This window comes from Lagenorhynchus albirostris, chromosome 7 (genome assembly GCF_949774975.1).
Source record: "Lagenorhynchus albirostris chromosome 7, mLagAlb1.1, whole genome shotgun sequence".
NCBI classification, from domain to species: Eukaryota; Metazoa; Chordata; class Mammalia; order Artiodactyla; family Delphinidae; genus Lagenorhynchus; species Lagenorhynchus albirostris.
Genome location: NC_083101.1, coordinates 42,945,408 through 42,971,241, shown reverse-complemented (window position 1 = coordinate 42,971,241; position 25,834 = coordinate 42,945,408). Strand labels below are relative to the sequence as shown.

Genomic DNA, 25,834 nt, shown 5'->3' with positions numbered 1-25,834 from the left:
TTTGGGTAGTATGGCCATTTTAACAATATTAATTCTTCCAATCCAAAAGCATGGGATATCTTTCCATTTCTTTGAAGCATCTTCAGTTTACTTTATTAATGTTTTGTACTTTTCAGCATATGAGTCATTAACCTCCTTTGTGAAGTTTATTCCTACGTATTTTATTTTTTGATGCTATTTTGTAAGGAATTGTTTGTTTACATTCCCCTTCTGATATTTCATTGTTAGTGTAAAGAAATGCAACCAATTTCTGTATGCTAATCTTGTATCCTGCTACCTTGCTGAATTCGTTTATCAGTTCTAGTAGGTTTTTTTTGTGGAGTCTTTAGGGTTTTCTGTATATGGTATCATGTCACCTGCATATAATGACAACTTTACCTCTTCCCTACCAATTTGAATACCTTTTATTTCTTTTTCCTGTCTGATTGCTGTGGCTAGGACTTACAGTACTATGTTGAAGAGAAGTGATAAGAGTGGGCATCCTTGTCTTGTTCTACATTTTAGCAGGAATTCTTCTGAGTATTATATTGGCTGTGGGTTTGTCATAAATAGCTCTTATTATGTTGAGATATGTTCTCTCTATACCCACTTTGGTAAGAGTTTTTATCATGAATGGATGTTGAATTTTATTGAATGCTTTTTTGCATGTATTGAGATGATCCTGTCGTTTTTGTTTTTTCTTTTGTTGATGTGGTGTATCAAATTGATTGATTTGTATTTGTTGAACCATCCTTGTGAACTTAGGATGAATCCCACTTGGTCGTGGTGTATGATCTTTTTTATGTATTGTTGAATTCAGTTTGCTAATATTTTGGTGAGAATTTTTACATCTATATTCAACAAAGATATTGGCCTATAATTTTCTTTTTGGTAGTGTCTTTGTCTGGTTTTGGTATCACGGTGATGTTGGCTTCACAGAATGTCTTTTGGAGTGTTACTTACTCTTCAGTCTTTTGGAAGAGTTTGAGAAGGATCGGTATAAGTTCTTCTTTGTATGTTTGGTGTAATTCACCTGTGAAGCCATCTGGCCCTGGACTTCTGTTTGTAGGGAGTTTGTTTCATTACAGATTCTGTTTCACTTCTAGTGATCAGTCTGTTCAAGTTATCTATTTTTTCTTGATTCCGTTTGGGTGGGCTGTATGTTTCTAGAAAGTTGTCCATTTCCTCTAGGTTGTCAAATTGGTTGACATATAATCATTCATAGTATTCTTTTATGGTTTTTTGTAATTCTGCAGTATCAGTTGTGATTTATTCTCTTTCATTTCTTATTTTGTTTATTTGGGTCTTGTCTCTTTTGTTCTTGGTGAGCCTGCTCAGAGGTGTGTCAATTTTGTTTACCCTTTCAAAGACCCAGGTCTTGGTTTTACTTATTTTTTTCTATTGTTTTTTTAATCCCTATTTTATTTGTTTCCCCTCTGGTCTTTAATTGTCTCCTTCCTTCTGCTAACTTTAGGTATAGTTTGTTCTTCTTTTTCTGATTCTTTTAGGTGGTGGGTTAGGTTATTTGAGATTTTTCTTCTTTCTTAAAGAAGGCCTGTATTACTCTGAACTTCCCTCTAAGAACTGCTTTTGCTGCATCCCATAGATTTTGTTGGTTGTGTTTTCATTGTCCTTTGTCTCAAGGTATATTTTAATTTCTTCTTTGATTTCATTGTTGACCCATTGGATTTTTTAGTAGCATGTTGTTTAGTCTCCATGTAATTGTTTTTTTTTCTCATTTCTTTTTCTGTGGTTGATTTCTAGTTTCATGCTGTTGTGGTCATAATAGTTGTTGAGATAATTTCTATACTCTTGAATTTGTTGAGTCTTGTTTTGTGCCCTAGTATGTGGTCAATCCTAGAGAATGTTCCATGTGCACTTGAATGTGTATTCTGGTTTTTTTGGATGTAATGTCCTAAAAATATCAATTAAGTCTAACTGTTGTATTTTATCATTTAGGATCTCTGTTGCCTTATTTTCTGTCTCAAAGATCTGTCCATTGATGTGAATGAGGTGTTAAAGTCTCCTACTACTATTGAATTCCCATCAGTTTCTCCCTTTATGTCTGTTAGTATTTGTTTTATGTATTTGGGTGCTCCTGTATTAGGTGCATATATATTGATGAGTGTAAAATCCTCTCATGTTCATCCTTTTATCATTATATAGTGTCCTTCTTTATCTTCCTTTCTTTACGGCATTTGTTTTAAAGTCTATTTTGTCTGATTCGAGTATTGCGACCCTCACTTTTTTGTCGTTTCCGTTTGCATGAAATATGTTTTCCGTCCCCTCACTTTCAATCTATGTGTGTCCTTTGCTCTAAGGTGGGTCTCTTGTAGGCAGCCTATTGTAGGCTCTTGTTTTTTTGATTCAGTCTGCCACTCTTTGTCTTTTGATTAGAGCATTTAGGCCATTGCCATTTAAGGTAATTATTGATAGATATGTATTTATTGCCTTTTTAAACCTTGTTTTCCAGTTGATTCTGTGTTTCTTCTTTGTTCCTTTCTTTTTCTTTTTCTTGGCCATGCCACACGGGTTGTGGGATCTTATTTCTCTGACCACGGATCGAACTCGGGCCCTTTTCAGTGAGAGCGCAGAGTCCTAACCACTGGACCTCCGGGGAATTCCCCTGCTTTTCTTTTTTGTGGTTTGATGATTTCCTTTTATTTTATGCCTTTGTTTTCTTCTTTTAGGTTTTAGTGAATGTATTGCAGGTTTTTCCTTTGTGGTTACCCTGTTTTTTAAGTATTTTTACCCCTTGCTATATACTTGCTTTAGACTGATAGTCATATAGGGTCAAACACATTGGAAAAAAAACAAAAACAAAGAATCTACCTTTTCTTACTCTTCTCCCCCACATTTTATGATTTTGAAGTCCTCTTTTACTTCTTCATGTTTATCCTTTTGCTGTTCATTGTGGTTATCATTGTTTTCACAAGGTTGTTTTGATTTTTTTAAATAAAAAAATGTACTGGCTTATTTAAGTGATTTACTTGCCAGTTGTGATTTTCTCTTTCCTATAGACTCTTGCTTCTTTTCTGTTTAGAAAAGACTTGTCAGTGTTTCTTTTAAGATAGGTTTAGTATTGCTGTAGTCTTTTAGTTTTTGTTTGTCTGAGAAATTCTTTATCTCTCCTTCTATTCTAAATGATAATCCTGCTGGGTAGAGTATTCTAGGTTGCATATTTTTCCCTTTTAGAGTTTTGAATGTATCTTGCCATTCCCTTCTGGCCAAAAACATTTCTGTAGAGAAATCAGCCCATAGCCTTATGGGGATTCCCTTGTAATTAACTCTTAGTTTTTCTCTTGCTGCCTTTAGAATCCTCTCTTTATTTTTAACTTTTGACATTTTGATTATAATATGTCATGGTGTAGGTCTGTTTGGGACTCTCTGTGCTTTCCTGTTGCCTATTTTAGTTGAGGGAAGTTTTCGGCCATAATTTCTTCAAATACTTTTTCAATCCCCTTGTCTCTTTCTTCTTCTTCTGTAATCCCTATTATGTGTAGATTGTATATTATCGCATAGGTCTCTTATATTGCTTTCATTTTTTTTTTCATTTGGCTTTCTGTCTGCTGTTCTGATTGGGTGATTTCCATTATTCTATCTTCCGGATCACTTATTCATTCTTCTGCATTATTCATTCTCCTGTTCATTGCCTTTAGCTCACTTTTTGTCCCAGCAAATGAGTTTTCTTGGCTCCTCCTTATATTTTCTAGTTCCTTTTTATAGTACTCTGCATTTCTGTCAATAGCTTTTCTTAATTCCTTCAGTATTTTCATTATCTCCTTTTTGAACTCAGTGTCTGTTAGACAGAAGATATCTGTTTCATTGTTTGTTCTTTCAGGGGAATTCTCTTGATCTTTTAACTGGGAGTGTTTCCTCTGCTTCTTCATTTTACTTATATTTCTCTTACTCTGTGAGTTTTAGAGAAACAATTGTCTACTGTGGTCTTGGAGGGCTTTTTATATGTGTGAGCATCCCTGGGTAGCTTGTGTGGGTTTAATATATTTGGTGTGAGGGCTGTTTTTAGTATGAATGCCTGTGGCCTTCTTTCCTCAGCATGTGCTGGCCGTTACCCCCATTAGTAGGGGGTGTGTAGATGCAGCTACTGGCACCCACTCCCAGGGCACTTGGTGGCAATGGCAGCTCGTGCACGCCTACAGAGCCCATGATGGCGGCGGAGGCGGCTCGCAACCGCTCCTAGAGCCTGCAAGGGTGGCAGCAGCAGCTCAAGATTGCTCCTGGAGCCCAGGAGGGCAGCAGCGGCGGCTTGCAACCTATCCTGGAGCCTTTAGCGCCTCTTTTTAAAGACCACTAATCCCATGCATGAGGGCTCTGCCCTAATGACCTAATCACCTCCCAAAAGTCCTACCTCCAAATAACCATCACATTAGGCATTAGAATTTCAACAAATGAAATTTGAGGGACACAGACATTCACAGCATAGCAGCTTGTGTTAGTCCCCTGGCTCCAGGAAGCCACACCAGGAATATTGCCCACTGCTTTGCTAAGGAATGGGGATGATAGGCAGATAAACAGAAACGCCAGAGTGCTATCTTTCTGAAATTCAGCTGTCTTTACCTCTTTCATTTTTCCCTGGTTGCTGTAAGTTTTTTATTAAATTCCAGACTTGCAAGAAAGTTGATTCTGGGAGTTTTCGTTAGTTTAATCGTCATTTCAGTGGAGAAACTCGATTATTTGAGCACCTTTTTCTGTCACTTCCAAAGACAATACTTATCCATTAACTTTTTTTTTTAAAGGCTTTATTATTTTAGAGCAGTTTGAAGTTTACAACAAAGTTTAGAGGGAGGTATAGACATTTCTCATATACCTTCTACCCCTACACATACAGAGCCCCCCTGCAATTATCAACACCACTCACCAGAATAGTACATTTTTACTAAAAATGAACCTACACTGGCATAATCACCCAAAGTCCATAGTTTACATCATGGTGCACTCTTGTTGTACATTCTGTGGTATGGACAACATAGAATGACAAGTGTCCATTGTTACAGTATCACACACAGTATTTTCACTGCTCTAAAAATCCTGCGTTCCGCTATTCATTCCTTACTCACTCCCCCAACCACTGATTATTTTACTGTGTTCATAGTTTTGCCTTTTTTAGAATGCCCTGTAGTTGAAATCATACAGTGTGTAGCCTGGCTTCTTTCACTTAGTGATATGCATTTAAGCTTCCTATATGTCTTTTCATGAATTGATAACTCATGGTTTTTAGCACTTAATAACATTACATTGTCTGGATGTACCACAGTTTGTTTATCCATTCACCTACTGAAGGACATCTTGGTTGCTTCTACGTTTTGGCAGTTATGAATATAGCTGTTGTAAACAGCTGTGTAGGTTTTATATGGACATAAGTTTTCAGCTCCTTTGGGTAAATATCAAGGAGCCGATTGTTGGATCACATGGTAAAAATATGCTTAATTTTGTAAGAAACCACCAAACTTTCTTCTAAAGTGACTGTACCATTTTGAATTCCCACCAGCAATGTATGAGAGTTCCTATTGCTCCATCTACATCCTTGTCATTACTTGGTGTTGTCATTATTCCAGATTTTGGCCATTCTAATATGTATGTAGTTGTATGTCACTGTTGTTTTAATTTTCATTTCCATGATGACATATGATGTAGAGCATCTTTTCATATGCTTATTTGTCAGTCTTACTTGGTGAGGTGTCTGTTAAGATCTTTAGCCCATTTTTTAATTGTGTTGTTTGTTTTCTTCTTGTTGAGTTTAAAGTGTTTTTTATATATTTTAGATAACAGGTCCTTATCAGATGTGTTGTTCGCAAATATTTTCTCCTATTCTGTGGCTTATTTTCTTATTCTCTTAAAATTAATATCTACCATAATTGTTACTCTTTTCTATTTATTGCCCTTGTTCTTTGTTCCTGTTTTTGTCTGTCATGTCTTTTCTTCTTTTTGCAGTTTAATTGAACATTTTGTATGATTCCATTTTCTCTCTTTTCTTGGCACATCAGTTAAAATTTTTTAAACTTTTTTTAGTGGTTGCCCTAGAGCATTTAATATACTTTTTTGTTTGTTTTTTTTATTTTATTTTATTTTTTTAAAAAATGTTTAATTTTTATTGGAGTATAGTTGATTTAAAATGTGTTAGTTTCTGCTGTACAGCAAAGTAAAAAACTTATACATATACACAAAAAGAATCTTTTCTAGATTCTTTTCCCATATAGGTCATTACAGAATATTGAATAGAGTTCCCTGTGTTATTCGGTAGGTCTTCATTAGATATCTATTTTATATATAGTAGTATGTATAGCTTTTTTTTTGCCTTTTTATTTATTTAATTTTTTTTTTAACATCTTTATTGTGGAATGCCTTTTTTCTTTTTTTTTTTTTGCGGTACACGGGCCTCTCACTGCTGTGGCCTCTCCCGTTGTGGAGTACAGGCTCCAGACGTGCAGGCTCAGTGGCCATGGCTCACGGGCCCAGCTGCTCCGCGGCATGTGGGATCTTCCTGGACTGGGGCACGAACCTGTGTCCCCTGCATCGGCAGGCGGACTCTCAACCACTGCGCCACCAGGGAAGCCCCTTTCTTTTTAAGAAAAAAAAAGTCTTTATTGGAGTATAATTGCTTTACAATGGTCTGTTAGTTTCTGCTTTATAACAAAGTGAATCAGTTATACATATGTCCCCATATCTCTTCCCTCTTGTGTCTGCCTCCCTCCCTCCCATCCTCCCTATCTCACCCCTCTAGGTGGTCACAAAGCACCGAGCTGATCTCCCTGTGCTGTGCGGCTGCTTCCCACTAGCTATCTATTTTACATTTGGTAGTGTATATATGTCCATGCCACTCTCTCACTTTATCCCAGCTTACCCTTCCCCCTCCCCGTATCCTCAAGTCCATTCTCTAGTAGGTCTTTGTCTTTATTCCTGTCTTGTCCCTAGGTTCTTCATGACCTGTCTTTTTTTTGTTGTTTTTTAGACTCCGTATATATGTGTTAACATACGGTATTTGTTTTTCTCTTTCTGACTTACTTCACTCTGTATGACAGACGCTAGGTCCATCCATCTCACTACAAATAACTCAATTTCGTTTCTTTTTTTTTTTTTTAAACAACTGATCTAAGTCTGCTTTGAAATAATACTATACTGTCTCACAGGTAATGTGAGTACCCAGTAATAACAAAATATCTTAATTCCTTCCTCTAATCCCTTGTGTCATTCCTGTTATTCAATACACTCTTAGATTATTAACAATGAACATACTAATAATCTGTTAGGACAATTAAATGTTTGCATTTTACCCTCACTTTCCTACTTCAGTGCTCTTTCTTTATGTAATCTGAGTTTCCAACTTACATTTACTTTCTTCTCTCTATGTAACTACTTTTAATATTTCTTGAAAGGCAGGTCTAATGACAACAATTTTTCTCCATTTTTGTTTGCCTGAGGAAGTCTTTATTTCTTCTTTACTTTTGGAGGGAAAGTTCATGGGGTACAGAATTCTAGTTTAGAGCTTTTTGCTCTTACACTTTAAAATATTTGTTATACCCTGTTCTTGCTAGTATGGTTTCTGAGAATGTGGAAGTAATTCTTATCTTTGCTTCTCTATAAGTAAGGATTTTTTTCCCCTCTAGCTCTTTTTAGGATTTTTTTCTTTATATTTCATTCTCTGTAGTTTGAAAATATGCCTAGGTGCAGTGGGTTTTTTTTGCTTTTTGTTTTGTATGTTTTGTGGGTTTTTTTAGCATTTATTCTGCTTGATGTTCTCTGAGCTTCCTAAATCTGCTATTTAGTATCTGATATTAATTTGGAGAAATTCTCAATCATTATTGATTGAAATATTTCTTCTGTTCCTTTCTCTCTTCTCCTTCTGGTATTCCCATTACTTGTACAGTACAACTTTTGTAGTTATGCATGGATATTCTCTTCTGATTTTTTAGAAATGCTTTCTGTATTTTTATGATTTTTCTGATCTCTTCTCCAGCTCAGGGATTTCCTTAGCTGTGCAACTGTGCAGTCTCCTAATAAACCCATCAAAGTCATTCTTGTTACAGTGATTTTTATCTTTAGCATTCATTTTTGGTTTTCTTAGGATTTCCATCTCTCTGTTTACATTGTTCATCTGTTCTTGCAGATTGTCTACTTTATCTGTTAGACATATTAACCGTTGGACATATTAATTGTAGTTGCTTTAAATTTCTAGTCATGTAATTCCAGCATCCCTGCCATGTTTGGTTCTGATGCTTGCTCTGTCACTTCAAATTGTGTTTTTTGCCTTTTTGTATGCCTTGTTATTTTTTCCTGATAGCCAGACATTACATACTGGGTAAAAGGAATTGCTGTAAATAGGTCCTTAATAATTTGGTTATAAGATGTGGGAGAAAGGGAAGAGTTCTGTAGTTCTGTGATGAGCTCTCAGTCTTTGAATGAGCCTGTGCTTCTGTACTGTGAACTTAACAAGAGTTTCTCAGTTTTTTTCCCTACCCCCTTAGGGGGATAGAATGGGTAGTATGGGCTGGAGTTGGGTATTTCCCTCCCCCCATATGGAGTGGTAGACTTGACTGGAGTGGGATATTTCCCTTCCCTTGGTCATTTTGGCTCTGATAATACCCCATTAGGTAAGGCTCTAGTTAACGCGTTTCTCCAGAGGGCAGGCCTTGTGAAGAACAATAGAGTGCTCTGGCACTTTTTTAAATGGTTCATCGTCCTCTCCACTTGCCTGAGGAGGGGATATTTCTCCAGTATTTACTGTGGGAACCTGGTCGAATTCTTGGAGGTGTATCTCAAATTATTTGGGGGACTCCCCTGTGGCTGGGTCCCCTTAGAGTTTTTTATTTTAATTAATTTTCATTGGAGTATAGTTGCTTTACAATATCGTGTTACTTTCTGATGTACAATAAAGTGAATCAGTTATATATATATACATATATCCACTCTTTTTAAAATTTCCTTCACATTTAGGTCACCACAGATCATTGAGTAGGGTTCCCTGTGCTAAATAGTAGGTTCTCATTAGTTATCTATTTTATACATAGCAGTGTATATATGTCAATCTCAATCTCCCAATTCGTCCCCTTTCTCCCCGCCCCCGCTTAGTAACCATAAGGTCTCTACATTTGTGACTCTTATTTCTGCTTTGCCAATAAGTTCACCTGTACCATTTTTCTAGATTCCACGTATAAATGATATTATACAGTATTTGTTTTTCTCTTTCTGACTTACTTCACTCTGTATGACAATCTCTAGGTCCATTCTTGTCTCCTCAAATGGCACTGTTTCATTCCTTTTTATGGCTGAGTAATATTCCATTGTATATATGTATCATGTCTTCTTTATCCATTCCTCTGTCAGTGGACATTTAGGTTGCTTCTGTGTCCTGGCTATTGTAACTAGTGCTGCAGTGAACATCAGGGTGCATGCATCCTTTCCAATTATGGTTTTCTCTGGATATATGCCTAGGAGTGGGATTGCTGGGTCATCTGGTAGCTCTATTTTTAGTTTTTTAAGGAACCTGCATACAGTTCTCCATAGTGGCTGTACCAATTTACATTCCCACCAGCAGTGTAGGAAGGTCCCCTTTCCTCCACACCCTCTCCAACATTTATTGTTTGTTGATTTTTTGATGATGGCCATTCTGCCTGGTGTCAGGTAATAGTTCCCTCTGGAGTTTTTAACTCTCAGAGTTGTCCACACTAAGTCTCCAGCAATTCAGTTACAGTTTAGGTTTTCCAACCTTGGCTCTAGTGTCCGTGGTGGTTTCCTTTTTGCAGATCTCTGCTCTGGTAAGCCATGACTCCACTCCCTGTCTGTGTCTTCAGTCTTAGGGGCAGCAGTTTGCCCTATGTACTCCCCTCTCTTACATATTGAAGAAGAGTTGTTGATTTTTTGGTTTGTTCAGCCTTTTACTTATTGTTAATATGGAGTGGTGACTTCAGACTCCTTTCATGGGGAACCAGAAACCCCTGACCCTTCAAAAGCTTCTTAATCTGGAAATCAACATGTGAATAGAGTTCTTTGTGAATTAATCTGTGTCAGTTTAGATCTAATAGTTGTGTATTTTCTTCGGTGTGCATGGAATGGAGTAGCAAGAAATGCAAAGTGAAATTTTTTTTTAAAATAAATTTATTTTAATTTTTGGCTATGTTGGGTCTTTGTTGCTACGTGCGGGCTTCCTTTAGTTGCAGGAAGTGGGGGCTGCTCTTCGTTGCAGTGTGCGGGCTTCTCGTTGGCAGTGGCTTCTTGTGTTGCGGAGCAGGGGCTCTAGGCGCACGGGCTTCAGTAGTCGTGGCTCGCAGGCTCAGTAGTTGTGGCTCGTGGGCTCAGTAGCTCTGTGGCATGTGGGATCTTCCTGGACCAGGGCTCAAACCCATGTCCGCTGCATTGGCAGGTGGATTCTTAACCACTGCGCTACCAGGGAAGCCCTAAAGTGCAATTGTTTTTATTTTATTATTTTTAATTTGAAAAATACTTTAAAATTGTACTGATTGCTAATTTCTGTCCTATCTTTTTTCATGCAGATTCGAAACAAAAATAGGTTCATTTCATATTACTGGCTTACCAGATAATTCAACAAAACCCCGCCTCCTGTCTTCATTGGATGATGCTGCATCACTCTTGCGAATTATATTTGAGATAAATCCATTAGATGAAACTGTTGCTCAAAGGTGTATCATAGAAGCTGAACCTTTAGAAATGCTATATGATGCAGTAAGCATTTTTGTAATTCCTAAGTTTTAATATATTTCAATTTGCCTTGAGTTTGTGCCTCATGTTAATGATGCTTATTTTAACAGAGAACAGTAAATAGTATAGTGGAATTCTTCAGACCTCCAAAAGATGTAAATCTAGCACAGCTGACTTCAGTGACTTTGACAAAACTTGAAGAATTTCGTGATAAGACAGCAGCAGGTAAATGCCAGTATTAATGTTGGTGAATTAAGTACTTATCCTATACTAAACTTTCAGTCATGTTATGCTGATTTTGGTAAAGTATTTTTTGAGTTTATATTTCTAGACTAGATACAGTTTTAGTTGAAGCTAATTTGGTACCTTTATATTTAAATTTAGATATAATGATAATCATTTCTTACACTTAGAAAGGTCTAACCTATGTACCACATTCAAGTTAATTGCAAAATTTTTTTAGGATTTTTGAAATTCTGTTTATGACAGAAACTGGCCTGTCATTTTCCTTTCTTGTAATGACTTGCAGATTTTAGTATATTGGCCTCAGAAAATAAAAGTTCCATCCTTTCTCCTTTGGAGAATTTGTGTAAGATTGGTTTGTTCAGCCAATTGGTTTGTTGGGTCTCATTTCTTCTTTCAGTGTTTGGCATAATTTGGGTTTGGAGATTTCTTTGGGGGAGATTTTAAATTAGAGATTCCATTTTCAAAATATAGTGGACTATAGAGATGATCTCTGTGGTTTTTAATGCTTTGTAGTTCGTTGAGACTTGCTTTCTGGCTCAATATATGGTAATTTAAAAAATATTCCATATATGTTTGAAAAGCATATCTTTTTAATATCTATACATATCCTTTAAGTCACATTTGTTTATCATGTACTTCAAATCTTTTGTATCCTTACTGGATTTTTTTCCTTCTTGTTTCACCATATTCTAACAGTTATTTAGAGAAATATATGAAGAACACCAAACTTTCCATTTGGATTTGTCTATTTCATGTAGATCTTTGATTTTCTTCCTTATAAAGTTTGGTGCTATATTAGTTACATGCAGAGATATTTTTTCCCCAATGAACCAAATCTTTTATCTGGATAAAGTTGTCAATATTTTTAGTAATGCTTTAATTTTTTAATATTTTTTCCTTTTTTGTTCTGATATTAGTATGGATATTCTAGGTTTCTTTTGGTTATAATTTGCCTGCTGTATTTTTTTTATTCTTTTACTTACTTTTTCCCTCTATCTTTATTTTTAGATGTGTCATGTCAACAACATATAGTGGGATGTTTTTCAAGCTGTGATACTGACAGTCATATTTCTTGACCTTTCTTTCCTGCCTTTGGATAAATTCTAGCATTACTTCCTCCACTCCCACCCTTGTACCATTTGAAACTTAAATATTCTCTTTCTCTTTTTACTGTAGTAATTAAAACACAAATTTTTGTTGAGATAAAATGTAATGAAACATTTTACCTTCTCCCAGTCATTGCAAGGAACACTTTAGAACACTTGAACTCCTTTCACCATCCTCATTACTTACATGCTATTGTTATTTTTTTCTTGTTTTAATTTCATAGAACAATTTTTGTTTGTAGAGTCAATGCATTGGTTTATAATTACCTATATATCAACTACTTTCTTTGCTCTTCATTCCTATTTGAACTTAACACCCTTTATCTGGAATTATTTCCTTTCTTTCGGTAGTTCATTTATACATTGTTTTCTTTATTGAGAGTCTGCTGATGGCAAACTTTTTTGTTTGTTGTATCGTTTGGTTTTGGTCTGAAGGTAATTGTCCTCAGTTTTGAAGGATATTTTTTTTACTGGATATGTAATTCAGAGTTGATGATTATATTGTTCTTAGCACACTGAAGTGACCATTCTACTGTCTTTTGGCTCCTGTTACTGATGTTGAAAATTCAGGTGTTAGTGTGTTTGCTGCTTCTTTGTAGATTATCCTTTTTCTTTTACATTTAAGATGTTTTTATCTTTTATATTCTATAGGTTCAGTATGATGTATCCAACTGTGGACCAATCTGAGGATTGGTAGATTTAATTATTTCTAGAAAATCCATCTGGAAAATTTCTAGCCATTATTAACTCTTCAGATTTTTTTTCTCTTGATTCTCTTCTTCTGGAACTCTGGCTAAATATATTTTAGCTTTTTTTACTCTGTCATTCTTAACTTATATATTTTGTTTTCTTTCCATCTGTTTTTCCTGTGTTGCATGCTGGGTAATTTCCTTTAATTTATCTTCTGATTTTTACTGAATCCCTCTTCAGCTGTCTAATGTGCTTAATAATCTTCCCATTGTGTTTAATTTCAATGATTATATTTTCATTTTAGGAATTCTGCTTTGTTATATTTAAAATCTGATTTTTTATTCTTTATAGTTCTCTTTCCCATGGATATATTCAAACTTGTCTTTTATTTCTTCAAACATTATAAGCACAGTTGACCCTTGAATAATGCGAGAGTTAATCTGTATAATCTGCAGTGGGCCGTCTGTATCTGTAGTTCTTCCACATCCCCGCATTCAACCAACCAGACACCATGTAGTAATGTAAATATTTACTTTTGAAAAATATTCTTGTGTAAGTGGACTCACCTGTGTTGTTCAAGGGTCAACTGTATAATTATTTTATATTGTCTCACCAGATAATTATCTCTTCAGTTCCATTATGTTAAGACTTTTGTGTTTTTATTTCTCCTCTCTTTTATTTCTGCTGTTTCTTATATTCATGTTAACCTTTGTCTTTTTGTTGAGTTTTGATTGTGAGCTGCTCATTTTTATTGGAAAATTATTTGGGAGAATTCCCTGAAGTCTAGGATAAATGGACTTTCATTCAGGGAAGAATTTCATTTTTTCCTGCCAGGTATCTCGAGCATGTTGGTGGGACCACTATCTAAAGTCATTACTTGAGATATTTTGGAATGACAAAAGTTGTGCTACATATCCACTTGAGGACTGTATTGTGATTATGATTCACAGGGAGACTACCCCTTTTTCCCAGTTTTTCTCAGAGACATTCTTTGCATTCTATGCGTAGGTTTTAGGGACAGGGAGGTTTAACTTCTGGATTACTCTTACTTTGAGTATGTACCTTTTAGATCCCAGATTTATGAAAAGAACTCCTGCTAGACTCCTCATTTTTTTTTTTTTTTTTTTTTTGCGGTACGCGGGCCTCTCACTGCTGTGGCCTCTCCCGTTGCGGAGCACAGGCTCTGGATGCGCAGGCTTAGCGGCCATGGCTCACGGGCCCAGCCGCTCCGCGGCATGTGGGATCTTCCCGGACCGGGGCACGAACCCGTGTCCCCTACATCGGCAGGCGGACTCTCAACCACTGCGCCACCAGGGAAGCCCTAGACTCCTCATTTTTGTCATCTGTTCTTTTTCTTTTTTATTTATTTATTTATATTTATTTTTATTTTTGGCTGTGTTGGGTCTTCGTTTCTGTGTGTGGGCTTTCTCTAGTTGCGGCGAGCAGGGGCCACTCTTCATCGCGGTGCGCAGGCCTCTCACTGTCACGGCCTCTCTTGTTGCAGAGCACAAGCTCCAGACACACAGGCTCAGTAGTTGTGGCTCACGGACCTAATTGCTCCGTGGCATGTGGGATCTTCCCAGACCGGGGCTCGAACCCGTGTCCCCTGCATTGGCAGGCAGATTCTCAACCACTGCGCCACCAGGGAAACCCTGTCATCTGTTCTTTATACTCTGTGAGGCTATGGAAAGGAGTTCCAGAGTTTACCAAGTGCAGAAAATGGTCTCAGGATAAAATTTTTATGGCTCCCATTTAAATCTTTTAGGTTTTCTCTTTCAATCTGATTTTTGGCTTCATAGATCCTTACTTTCTTGCCTCCTCTTAGTGTTTTTAGTAGGTTTCGTTGTTGCTGTTTGTTTGTTTTGCTTTATATCCAACCATTTTTGTTGCTTTTAGTGGAAGAGTAGGTTTGCCTACCTATTTATTCATGTTACCAAGATTTAGAAATCTAGTTAAATGTTTTAGTATAAGTTCAAGACTTCATCTTAGTTGAAATTCACTTTGGTAGATTCATCCATTTTCATAGAAAGTTCTGGTTGCTTTTTCTGGTTTACATACAGTTTTATTGAAGATGATTTAATAATCCAGGATTTTCATTGTCTCAGAGTAATATAAAGATCAAGTATCATTGTTCAGTATGGTAGAAGTAGCTGTATTAAGTTCACGAATTGGGAAGAATTATATAGATTCTAATATTTCATGTAACTTAATTTTTTTAGATGTGTATCTCCCCAGTTTTCCCAAATTGGGTTTATGGGTCAAAAACTTCTTTTTGAAGAAGTATTCCAGTTTTGTACTCAGTTATATTTAATGAGTATACACATTGACTAACAAATATCTTACTTTATATTGAAAATATTTTGCTCAAGTTTATTTTAAAATTAATACTAATTTCACATTATTTTAAGGTTGTGGTACCAATTCATGTGTTTAATGATTCTCTATTTCTTGAGTAATTTGTGAAAACAATTCATTTTAAAGATATAACTTTTATGCAGGTCTGCTGTATATTATTGAAACACAGAAAGTTCTTGATCTCAAAATTAATTTGAAGGCTTCATATATTATTATCCCACAAGATGGAATTTTTAACCCTACATCAAATCTGCTTCTTTTGGATCTTGGTCATCTAAAGGTATATACTACTAATAATTATTTTATAATATGACACTTATGGTGTTTCTTTGTTTAAGATGTATTTTGGTTTTTAGAGGTTTGATTTGGTATATTAATTTCTAGCTTAATAGCAGAAACTAGGCTTTGAGGAATCTTCCCTTCTGGCAAGTAAAGTGAAGTTTCATTTAATTAGATAGTTTCCCTACATTTCTAATAGGAAAATGACCAATTGAATGCTGAAGGTCAGGGGTGAACCTAAGAATTATATTTATAAAATTTGAGAGTAATGCTTGAGGAGTTTATTTCCTTTTCAATTTAAATTTATTACTTGGTCAATTAAAGTGTGTAGAGTGGAAGGGAGTTCTGGAAGTAATCAAATATATATTCATCCTTCTGAAATTTTTTGTGTATATACTTTAGATATTGGCATTTTAATATTTCTATTAAAGAATCCTAAAATTGAGAGATGGTCTTCTTGCATTTTGCTTCTTATTCAATTATGTATGATTTTTCCCCTCAGTTTTGAGTAGAGAATACTTTTTTTTCGGTGTTTCTAGATCTATGCTGTTCAGTATGGTAACCCACTGGCTGTTCAGTATGGTAACCCACTGGCCACATGTATTTGTTTAAGTTGATTAAAATTTTTAAAAATTCAGTTCCTTAGTTACATTAGCCACATTCAAGTGTTTAATAGTCACAGATGGCTAGTGGCTACTGTATTAGAACAGATGGAGAACAATTCCATCATCATAGAAAGTTCTGTTTGACAGCAGTACTCCAGATCATGAAATGTAGAGGAATAACTTTTAACAATTTAAAGACCCAGAAGGGATGGATAATATTGGAATGCTCTTTCTGGCTACCTAACAAATTCGTGCCTTTCCTTAATATTGACATTCTCCTTTATTCTATATGTATATATATATTTTACTCTTCAGTTAGTAATTATGTAACACTGCTGGATTTACATTTATAATAAAATTTTATACAGATAATTATTCATATTTGAACTTAGTTATGGAATTGGTTTATGGGCAGTACGGTATAGTGGAAACAGCCAGTGGAAAGGTATAGTGGTCAGAAGGGTATCTCTCTAGTTTTATGACCTGAAGCAATTTGCTTAACCTTTTGCCTAAAATTTATTACCTTTCAAACAGATAATCAATTTTGACTGTCTGCTTCACATGAACTATCTAAAATAAAGGGGAAATGTTAAAATAAAAAATATGTATACACGTACATGTATGTGTGTGTGTATACATATATATATATATATAAAAATATGAATTAATAAGATCTTTATATACTACTGTGAAGTGATCTCCAGGATACCTGAGTGAAAACAGTAGTATGCATAGTATACCAAGCAAGGGGAAGTACAACTATAACTTGCTTGAGGTTGCATAAATGGCAGAGCTGGAACTAAAATTCAGGTACACTGATATTTAATTGTGGACTCTCACGTCTTCTTATAAAGTTATCTAAATATCTGTCATCGTGCCATGGAAACATTTTGTAAGTTATATTTTTCTCTTAATTTTGTTTTTAATAAAAAGGCTTCTTAGCAGATTAAAAAAATTTTTAGATCTATTATTTACCAGGACTGGCTTTGTTCCCCTTTTTTAATATAAATGATTGGAAAATATAACTTAATATGTAAAACTTTACTTTATACCTGGCCTTCTCATTATATATGTCATGGATGAAGACATTTCTAATAGTCTTATAATGTATGTCAGCTTGTGAGTTTATCTCCTCCTGTTAAATTTTTATATTATAGTCTGAAAGATAAAAAACTTTATATTTTCATTTTGAAGTAATTTAAACTATTAAAATTATCTTCAAGGTGACAAGTAAAATTCGTTCAGAATTACCAGATTTAAAACAAGGTGGGGCGAAACTTGAAGAGATAATGCATAGAGCTTATGACTCCTTTGATATTCAGCTTACAAGCATACAGCTGCTTTATAGCAGAGTTGGTAAGTATACAGTGCATTATTTGTTGATTCATTTTGCTGAAGTGATTAATTAGGTTTTTAGACAGTTTCTCTGAAGACTTTCATCCTAAATATGTTAGAACTTTTATATTTTTGAATTAGAAGTGATAGTAGATATTTCCTAGGAGCAATATCTCAAGTAGGTGTGATTTTATCCCTCAAGAGACATTGTCAATGTCTAGAGACATTTTTTGTTGTCACGAGTGGGGAGTTGGGGCACTACTAGCATCTAGTGAGTGGAGGTCAGGGATGCTACTAAACCTCAAACAATATGGGCGAAAGCCACCCACAACAGACTTGGCCCAAATATCAGTAATGCTGAGATTGAAAAATCCTGATCTATACCAGTAAAGGTTGGAAAGCACTGGCACATATCTAAAGTGATATTTGTATTACACAATGGGATAACCAGAAGAGGCTGCTCAAGGCCAGAGGCAGCTGGCTTAGGGGCTCTGATAGCCCAGGCTGTAGACAGTTACACAAAGACTGCAGAAGGTCGCTATCGTAGGAATACCTTTACCCTATTCACTTTGATGTACAAATAGGCGTCTCTGATCTGGATCTAGTTTTTTAGTTGAAGTGACCAAAGCCAGAAATTCACTTGTCAGGATCCATTAAAATAGATAGAGAGCCCAGACTAGTTGAGCCCTCTTTCCACTGTCATATTGCTTCTGAATCTCCAGGGTGTTAGTGAACATTGAGATGTGTATATGGTGAAATTTTAATTATCTGAGCTAACTAATAGAAGGAGGAGCAATGAGATCCTAAAGTTACGATTATTAAAAATGTTAGTGTATATAGAACTGGAACATTTGATTTTTTTCTTTAACTGTACTTGCTTTAAGAGTAATGCACTTGGTTTTTATTTTTATCATATTTCAGTTGGTGTAAAAGGAGCCCAGAAGTGTAGTGGATGGCAAATGCAAATTGTTTATAGAAAAATCCATAAATTTATTTTCAAGGAATACATTACTATATTTTGGTGTGTTTGATACATTTTGGTAACTGGTTTTCAAAGTCCATGAGCCATACTTAATAGTTAAGATATTGAGATGCTTTGTAAAAAATTGTTTTCAGTATTTCATTATTATTATCTGAAAATTATTGGAATTCCTTGGAGTTGTTTTTGATAAGCATTAACTATTCTTAAATAATTAAATCTTTTGGGGGGCAGGGTTTTTTTGACATTGGGGTTACTTTATGTAATTGTCATAGACTTCCCTGATAAATACTGAAACACATGCTTCTAAATATCTTATTTTTTATCTGTAAATTGAGAAGTGAAGGAAATATTTGATTTATCTCGGTACTGTTGGAATTTTAAAAATTGTAATAAAGTCCATTTTACTACCTGTCTTCAGGAGTCTAAGCTTTCATTTGCTTGGTTTTCCTTGACTGAAGATTTAACTGACTTATGGTATTATTAGGTTCAAATGGAATAATGTACATGAAACTGCTTTGTATTATATGGATCCCATTAATCTTGTTATAAATTTTAAAAGTTATTTCTTTGTAATGTAGACGCGTCTTTTAGAAAATCTGGACAATACAGAAAAACAAAAACATCATTCTTTATCCTACTGCTCACACATAAGCGTTGTTGATATTTCAGTGGATATCCTTTTGGTGTTTTTTTCAATGTGTGTGCCTATGAATGTATGGGATGTATTTTGTGTGGTGTTTGGGAGTGTTTGTGAATGCGTTTTTAACATGATTTACATAGTTTTATATGCTGACCTCCCTTTCATTTACCAGTAATATTTTGGGCACTTAAATTCATGATTTTTACTGGCTATCTAAAGTTCTAAGGCTATGCTGTCAGTTATTTAGCCATTCCTTTACTGAACATTTAGGCTTGTGACACTGCAGTGAATGTTGCCAGAGGGTTGCATGTTGGCAGACCTGGGTGACAATTTCAGCCTTATCACTCACTAGCTTTTTGACCATAAGCAAGCTGTAAATTCCTCTCAGTCTCATTTTTCTAAAATGGGATGTTATACATCATTGTGAGAATTAAATGAAAATTTAAACATTGCCTAGAACAGTGTCAGTTATAAATCTTAAATGTAACTTTTATTAGTTAATACTGAAGAACTGCACTTTTCCCTACCTTTTTCATTATTGCATCAGAGCCATGTTTTTTGAGTAATGTATGGTTGGCATAGTGATTGCCAAGGATGCACAGTAGATTTGATTAAAGCTATGTTGTTGTTAACATTTTAATAAGCATTTTTCCTATTAAAACATAGAGTCTTTGAAAGGGAAAAGAATTTACCTGCTGAGTATGTGTACCTGGGAATATGGCATTAAGATTATCTAGATGTAGGAAGATTTCCTCATACCATGCACTGTATGACTATGAAGTATTAATGGTAATGTTAGGTTTAGTATGTTTTTCAAATTACACATGTGTTAAACACGTACTGTTTTCTGTAATTAGGTGATAATTGGAAAGAAGCACGAAAACTCAGTGTATCCACACAACATATCTTGGTACCTATGCACTTCAATGTGGAACTCTCTAAGGCCATGGTTTTCATGGATATAAGGATGCCCAAGTATGTATTACGTGTTTCATGTGATTGTAGATTTTCTTAGTAGTTATATAGCTAAGAAATGCCATGTTTCATTGATTTTTTGGTAGTAAAATATATATAACAAAATTTACCATTTTTAAGTGTATCATTCAATGGCATTAAGTACATTCACATTTTTGTCCGACCACTCCACCGTATCAGCTTCACAGACTGGAATTCTACCCATTGCTAAACAATAATACCCCACTCTGTCCTCCCCCAAGTCCATGGCAGTCATCATTCTGTGTTATATCTCTATGAATTTGACTACTCTAGGTACCTCATGTAAGTGGAATCGTACAATATTTCTCCTTTTCTGCCTGGTTTATTTCACATAGCATAAGGTCTTCATGTTGACCCATGTTGTAGTGTATGTCAGAATTTCATTTTTTTTAAGGCCTAATTCCATTGCATGTATATATCATATATTATCCATTCATGGGTTAATGGACATTTGATTGTTGTAATAATGCTGCTGTGAACATCAGTATACAGATATCTATTGGAGTCCCTGCTTTAAATTTTGGGGGGTATATATCCAGAAGTGGAATTGCTGGATTATTCTATTTTTAATTTTTTGAGGAAATGTCCTGCTGTTTTCCATAGCAGTTGCACCATTTTATATTCCCATCAGCAATTCACAGGGGTTCCAAATTCTCTTGCCTCTTCACCAACACTTGTTATTTTCTCCCTTTCAAAAAAATAATAGCCATCCTAACAGGTGTGAAGTAGTATTTAATTATAGTTTTGAATTGCATTTTCTAATGATTAGTGATGTTGAGCATATTTTCATGTTCTTATTGGCAATTTATATATTTCTTTAGAGAAATGTCTGTTCAGGTCCTTTGCCCACCTTTTAATTAGGTTGTTTGTGTTGTTAAGTTGGAGGTTTGGTTTTTTTAAAATATTTTCCTGGATTTTAACTTCTTACCAGATAAAATGATTTGCAAATATTTTCTTTCTTCTTGTGGATTGTCTTATTTATCACTCTTTTGATAGCGTCCTTTGATGCACAAAAGCTATGAATTGTGATTAAGTTTAATTTATCTTTGTTGCCTGTGCTTTTGTTGTCATATCTAAGAAATTATCACCAAATCCAGTGTTTTTCCTGTATATTTTTTTCCAAAGAGTTTTATACTTTTAATGCTCAGGAAACCTTTTTGAGTTAATTTTTGGATGTGGTGTAAGGTAAGGATCCAGTTTTATTCTTTTGCATGTGGATGTGTAGTTGTTTTTCAGCACCATTTGTTAAAAAGACTGGCCTTTCCCTGTTGAATAGTCTTGACACCCTCGTTGAAAATCATTTGACCATATATGTGATGGTTTATTTCTGGGCTTTCTGTTCTGTTCTCTTGGTCTCTGTGTCTGTCTTCATGCCAGTACTACACTGTTTTGATTCCTGTAGCTTTGTAGTAACTTTTGAAATCAGGAAGCATGAGTCATCCAACATTAATCTTTTTCTATATTGATTGGGTGATTTGGGGTCCTTTGAGATTCCTTTTGAACTTTAAGATGGATATTTCTATTTTTAACAACAGGTATCATTGAGATTTTGATACGAATTGCATTGGATCTGCAAATGTTTTCAGTAGTGACATCTTAACATCAGGTCTCCCAATACATGAATACAAGATGTCTTTTCATTTACCTGTGTCTTTTTAAATTTCTTTCAGCATTATTTTGTAGTTTTCAGTGTATGTCTTTTTCTTCCTTGGTTAAGTTTATTCTTTTTGATACTATTATAAATGGAATTGTTTTCTTCATTTATTTGTTGGTTAATAGAAACTCAATTGATTTTTCCAAGTTGATTTTGTATCCTGAAACTTGGATGAATTTATTAGTTCTAACATTTTTTGTGTGTGTGGAATTGTTACAGTTTTCTACATATACGACCACTTCATGTTAGAACAGAGGCAGTTTTACTTCATCCTTTCCAATTTGGATACCTTTTTTTTTCTCTTTGTTGCCTAATTACTCTGGCTGGAATTTCCAATATTATGTTGAATACAAGTAATTTAAGTGGGCATCCTTTATTTTGATCATAGAGTAAAAGCTTCTAGTCTTTTGCATTGAGTGTGCTATGTGTGGTTTCTTCATATATGACCTTTATTATTTTGAGGTAGTTTCCTTCTATTTCTAGTTTTTGAGTGTTTTTATTATGGAAACGTGTTGCATTTTCCAAATGCTTTTTCTTCATCAGTTGAGATGATCATGTGTTATTTTGTCCCTTCATTTTGTTAATGTGGTGTATTACACTGATTTGTTTTCATATGTTGAACCATTCTTCCGTTCCAGGGTTAAATCCTGGGTGATGGGTGATGGTGTATAATCTTTTTAATATGCTGTTGAATTTTGTTTGCTCGTGTTTTTTTGGAGATTTTTGCATCAGTGTTTGTAAGGGATATTGGTCTGTAGTTTTCTTTTCTTGTATTATCTTTGTCTGGTTTTGGTATCAGAGTAATGCTGTCCTTAAAATGAGTTAGGAAGTATTCCTTTCTTTTTAGTTTCCAGGAAGAGTTTGAGAAAAATTTGTGTTAATTCTTTAAATGTTTGGTAGAACTCACTCATGAAATGTGAGATTTTTGATTACTGATTCACTCTCCATATTAGTTATAGGTCTATCTAGATTTTCTGTTCCTTCAAAATTCAGTGTTGATAGATGTGTGTTTCTAGGAATTTGTCCACTTTATTTAGGTTAACCAATTTGTTGGCATAAAATCCTTCCTTTTTCTGTAGGATTGATAGTGATATCCACACTATCATTTCTGATTTTAGTTGAGTCTCTTCTGTCTTTATCTCCATCTACCTAAAGGTTCTTTAGTTTTGTTCATCTTTTTGAAGAACAAACTCTTTTGTTGATTTTTTTTCAATTATTTTTCAATTCTCTATTTTCTCCCTCTCTGCTCTAATCTGTATTTCCTTACTTCTGCTAACTTTTGGTTTAATTTGCTCCTTTTTAGTTCTTTAAGGCATGAAGTTAGGTTGCTGATTTGAGATCTTTCTTTTTCAATATAAGTGTTTATAGCTATAAATTTCCCTCAGCACGGTTTTTGCTGTATGCTATAAATTTTGGTATGTTGTGTTTTCATTTTCACTTGTCTCAAGATATTTTTTTATTTCCGTGGCGATTTCTTCTTTGACTCATTAACAGTAAATGTGTTAATTTCTACATATTTGTAATTTTACATTTTTCATTCTGCTGTTGATATCCAGTTTCATTCCATTGTGATTAGAAAGGATGCTTTTTATTCAATCTTTAAAAAATTTTTGACTCTTGTTTTATGACCTAAAATTCGGTCTATCCTGGAGAATATTCTATGTGCATGTATGAAAAAATGTGTATTCTGCTGTTGATGGAGGAGTGTTTTGTTTATGTTTGTTGACAGTGTTGTTCTAGTCCTCTATTTCCTTATTGATCTTTTTTCTGGTTGTTCTATCAGTTATTGAAAGTGGGGTATTGAAGTCTCATGTTATTGTAGAGCTATTTCTTCCCTCAGCTCTGTCAATATTTCATATATTTTTGAGCTCTGATGTTTGGTGCATATATGTTTCTAATTGTTATATCTTCTTGATGAAGTGACTTTTTATTAAATAATGTCTTTTGTCTCTTGTAACAGGTTTTGACCTACAGTCTGGTTTGACTGATACTATAGCCATTCCTGCTTTCTTTTGGGTATTATTTGCATAGAGTATCTTTCACTTTCAAACTATTTGTGTCCTTATATCTAAAGTCAGTCTCTTGCAGACATATAGTTTGATCGTTTTTTTTTTAATTCATTCTGTCAATTTTTATCTTTGTGAAGTTTAAACCATTATGTTTAAAATAAATACTGATGGGGAACAAATTAATTTTGTCATTTTGTTATTTACTTTCTGTATGTCTTATAGCTTTTTGTCCCTTTTTTCTTCTGTTATGGCCTTCGTTTGTGTTTAGTTGATTTTTTGTTCTGACATGTTTTGTTGCCCTTCTCTTTTCCACATATGCACGTTCTATAGATATTTTCTTTTTAGTTATCATGGAGATTACCTATAACATTGTAAAGTTGACAATTTTTAAAAAATTGACACGAACTTAACTTTAATTGCATACAAAAACTCTACTATTTACTGCTCCACCCCCTCCATTTTATGTCATTGATGTCACAAGTTATATCTTTATTATATATTGTACCCATTAGCACAGATTTATATTTTCTAAATCCTGTAGAAAATAAAAGGTGAAGTTAAAATAAAAAATCACAATACTTGATTTTATATTTATCGTGTGTTTGCTTTTACCGAGATCTTTATATTTTATTGTTAGCTGACTGATGCTTTGAGCCCAGTATCCTAAATATAGAAGTCTGTTAAATTAGACTGGACTAGTTAGCTGATTTAGTCCTAAATGGTTTAGTCCTAAATAGTTTTTAGTTTTTTAGTCCTAAATAGCCCTTTCACCTTTTCTTTCCACCAGTAATTTTTCTCTCCCTTGCAAGCATTCAAACCTCAGCCACAGATCTATTTTAAAATTTAAAGAAAGACACATCTAACAACTACCAAACAATCTAAGTGAAATTGTTACTAGAGAGGCAAGAAGAGAATGCTCATATAGCAGTGCTCAAGGTTTTGTGGCTCAAGTATGGATGGAAGGGATAGTAGGAAGTAGTGATAGCCTGGTCTTTTTCCCATATGCTATGTTGCAGACCCGGTTCATACTACTTACTGTTGTCACCATTTGAAAGGAAGAGACCTAAGAGAAACCTACACGCCTTCTTTTTTTTTTTTTTTTTTGCCTTTCAAATTATAGGACTCAATTCTCTAGAAAACATTGTGCAGTTTACTCTCATTCTCTTAGACTTCCTTATTCAAGAATATCAAACTGGGACTCTGAGTGTCTTAAAGCAGAGGAATGCCAGGAATTTGGTTTGAGAAAGAGAAGAGGAAAGAAAACCATTCTATACATTTTGCTGTTGTTTACAATCAAGCATTAGGTATAGGTTAATTTTAGACACGCTTAGGTTCTTTGGCTTCCTTCCCAAATGTCCTCCTGCCTATTTACTATTGTCTGATATTTCTTTTAAAGTTTGTCAGTATGTGAGAAAGGACAAAGATGTATGTAATTTCCTGTTGCAAACATGTTTACAAATAGATTTTTTTTCAGCATTTTATACTTAAATATGCTAGAATCTAGGATGTTACAGGGTACCAGAAAAAAGTGATATTACTCTGAGAGAAGAAATGGCTAACTTCCCTTGCTTTAGATTGCTCTGTTAGTCTATGATTAGGGAGAATTTACGTCCAGTAATGTAGGGAATATGCATAGCCTAGCAGGAATTAGAACAGTTGGTTAAAATGTCTATATATAGACAGATAATGGAATGCAAGAGTATGAGAGATTAATCCAGTGTAACAGTCAGCAAACTTTTTCTTTAAAGGGCCAGATATTAAATGTTTTAGGCTTGAAGTTGTATTGTCTATCACAACTACTCAACTCTGCTATATTAGCATGAAAGCAGCTATAAACAGTACATAGTAACTGGGCATAGCTGTATTCCAGTTAATACTTTATTTACAAAAATAAACAGCAGGCTAGATTAATCCATGGCCATATTTTGCCAAACTCTGGTTCAGTGCGTTACACCCAGACGCAACGAATAAAGGCAGAAGACACCAGGAAAGCCTTCTGTACTAGTATTCTTATGATACTAAAATGGCTATAAGTTAGGACCAGAAAATTGTGCCGAAAACAATCACAAGCAGAAACTATAATGATTTAGAAAGATGAAATCTGAGAAGCATTTGATTTCAGTTTTGTAAGTTGTGAGCAATATCAAGTGGATATGACATTATATAAAGTCCTGGAACTCTACAAGTATCAGGCAACTTCCTTTGAAGTTTGAGCTTAAAAAGTTTAAGGCAGGTAAAAGGAAATCCTCTGTTATTTGGTAGGTATTATTTTGGCACCTGTCAT

The 25,834-nt window shown here is 34.6% G+C and overlaps 1 protein-coding gene across 3 annotated transcripts in view; it reads left to right on the top strand.

The window, feature by feature from the left end:
- The window catches only part of VPS13A (vacuolar protein sorting 13 homolog A), a 236,658-nt gene that overhangs the window by 54,805 nt on the left and 156,019 nt on the right, over positions 1-25,834 (top strand). For all 3 annotated transcript variants that reach the window (XM_060154950.1, XM_060154951.1, XM_060154952.1), the window contains exons 18-22: positions 10,488-10,677; positions 10,764-10,878; positions 15,194-15,330; positions 17,158-17,290; positions 19,749-19,866. In XM_060154950.1, coding sequence (XP_060010933.1) covers positions 10,488-10,677; positions 10,764-10,878; positions 15,194-15,330; positions 17,158-17,290; positions 19,749-19,866 — 693 coding nt within the window. The remainder of the gene's footprint in view (positions 1-10,487; positions 10,678-10,763; positions 10,879-15,193; positions 15,331-17,157; positions 17,291-19,748; positions 19,867-25,834) is intronic.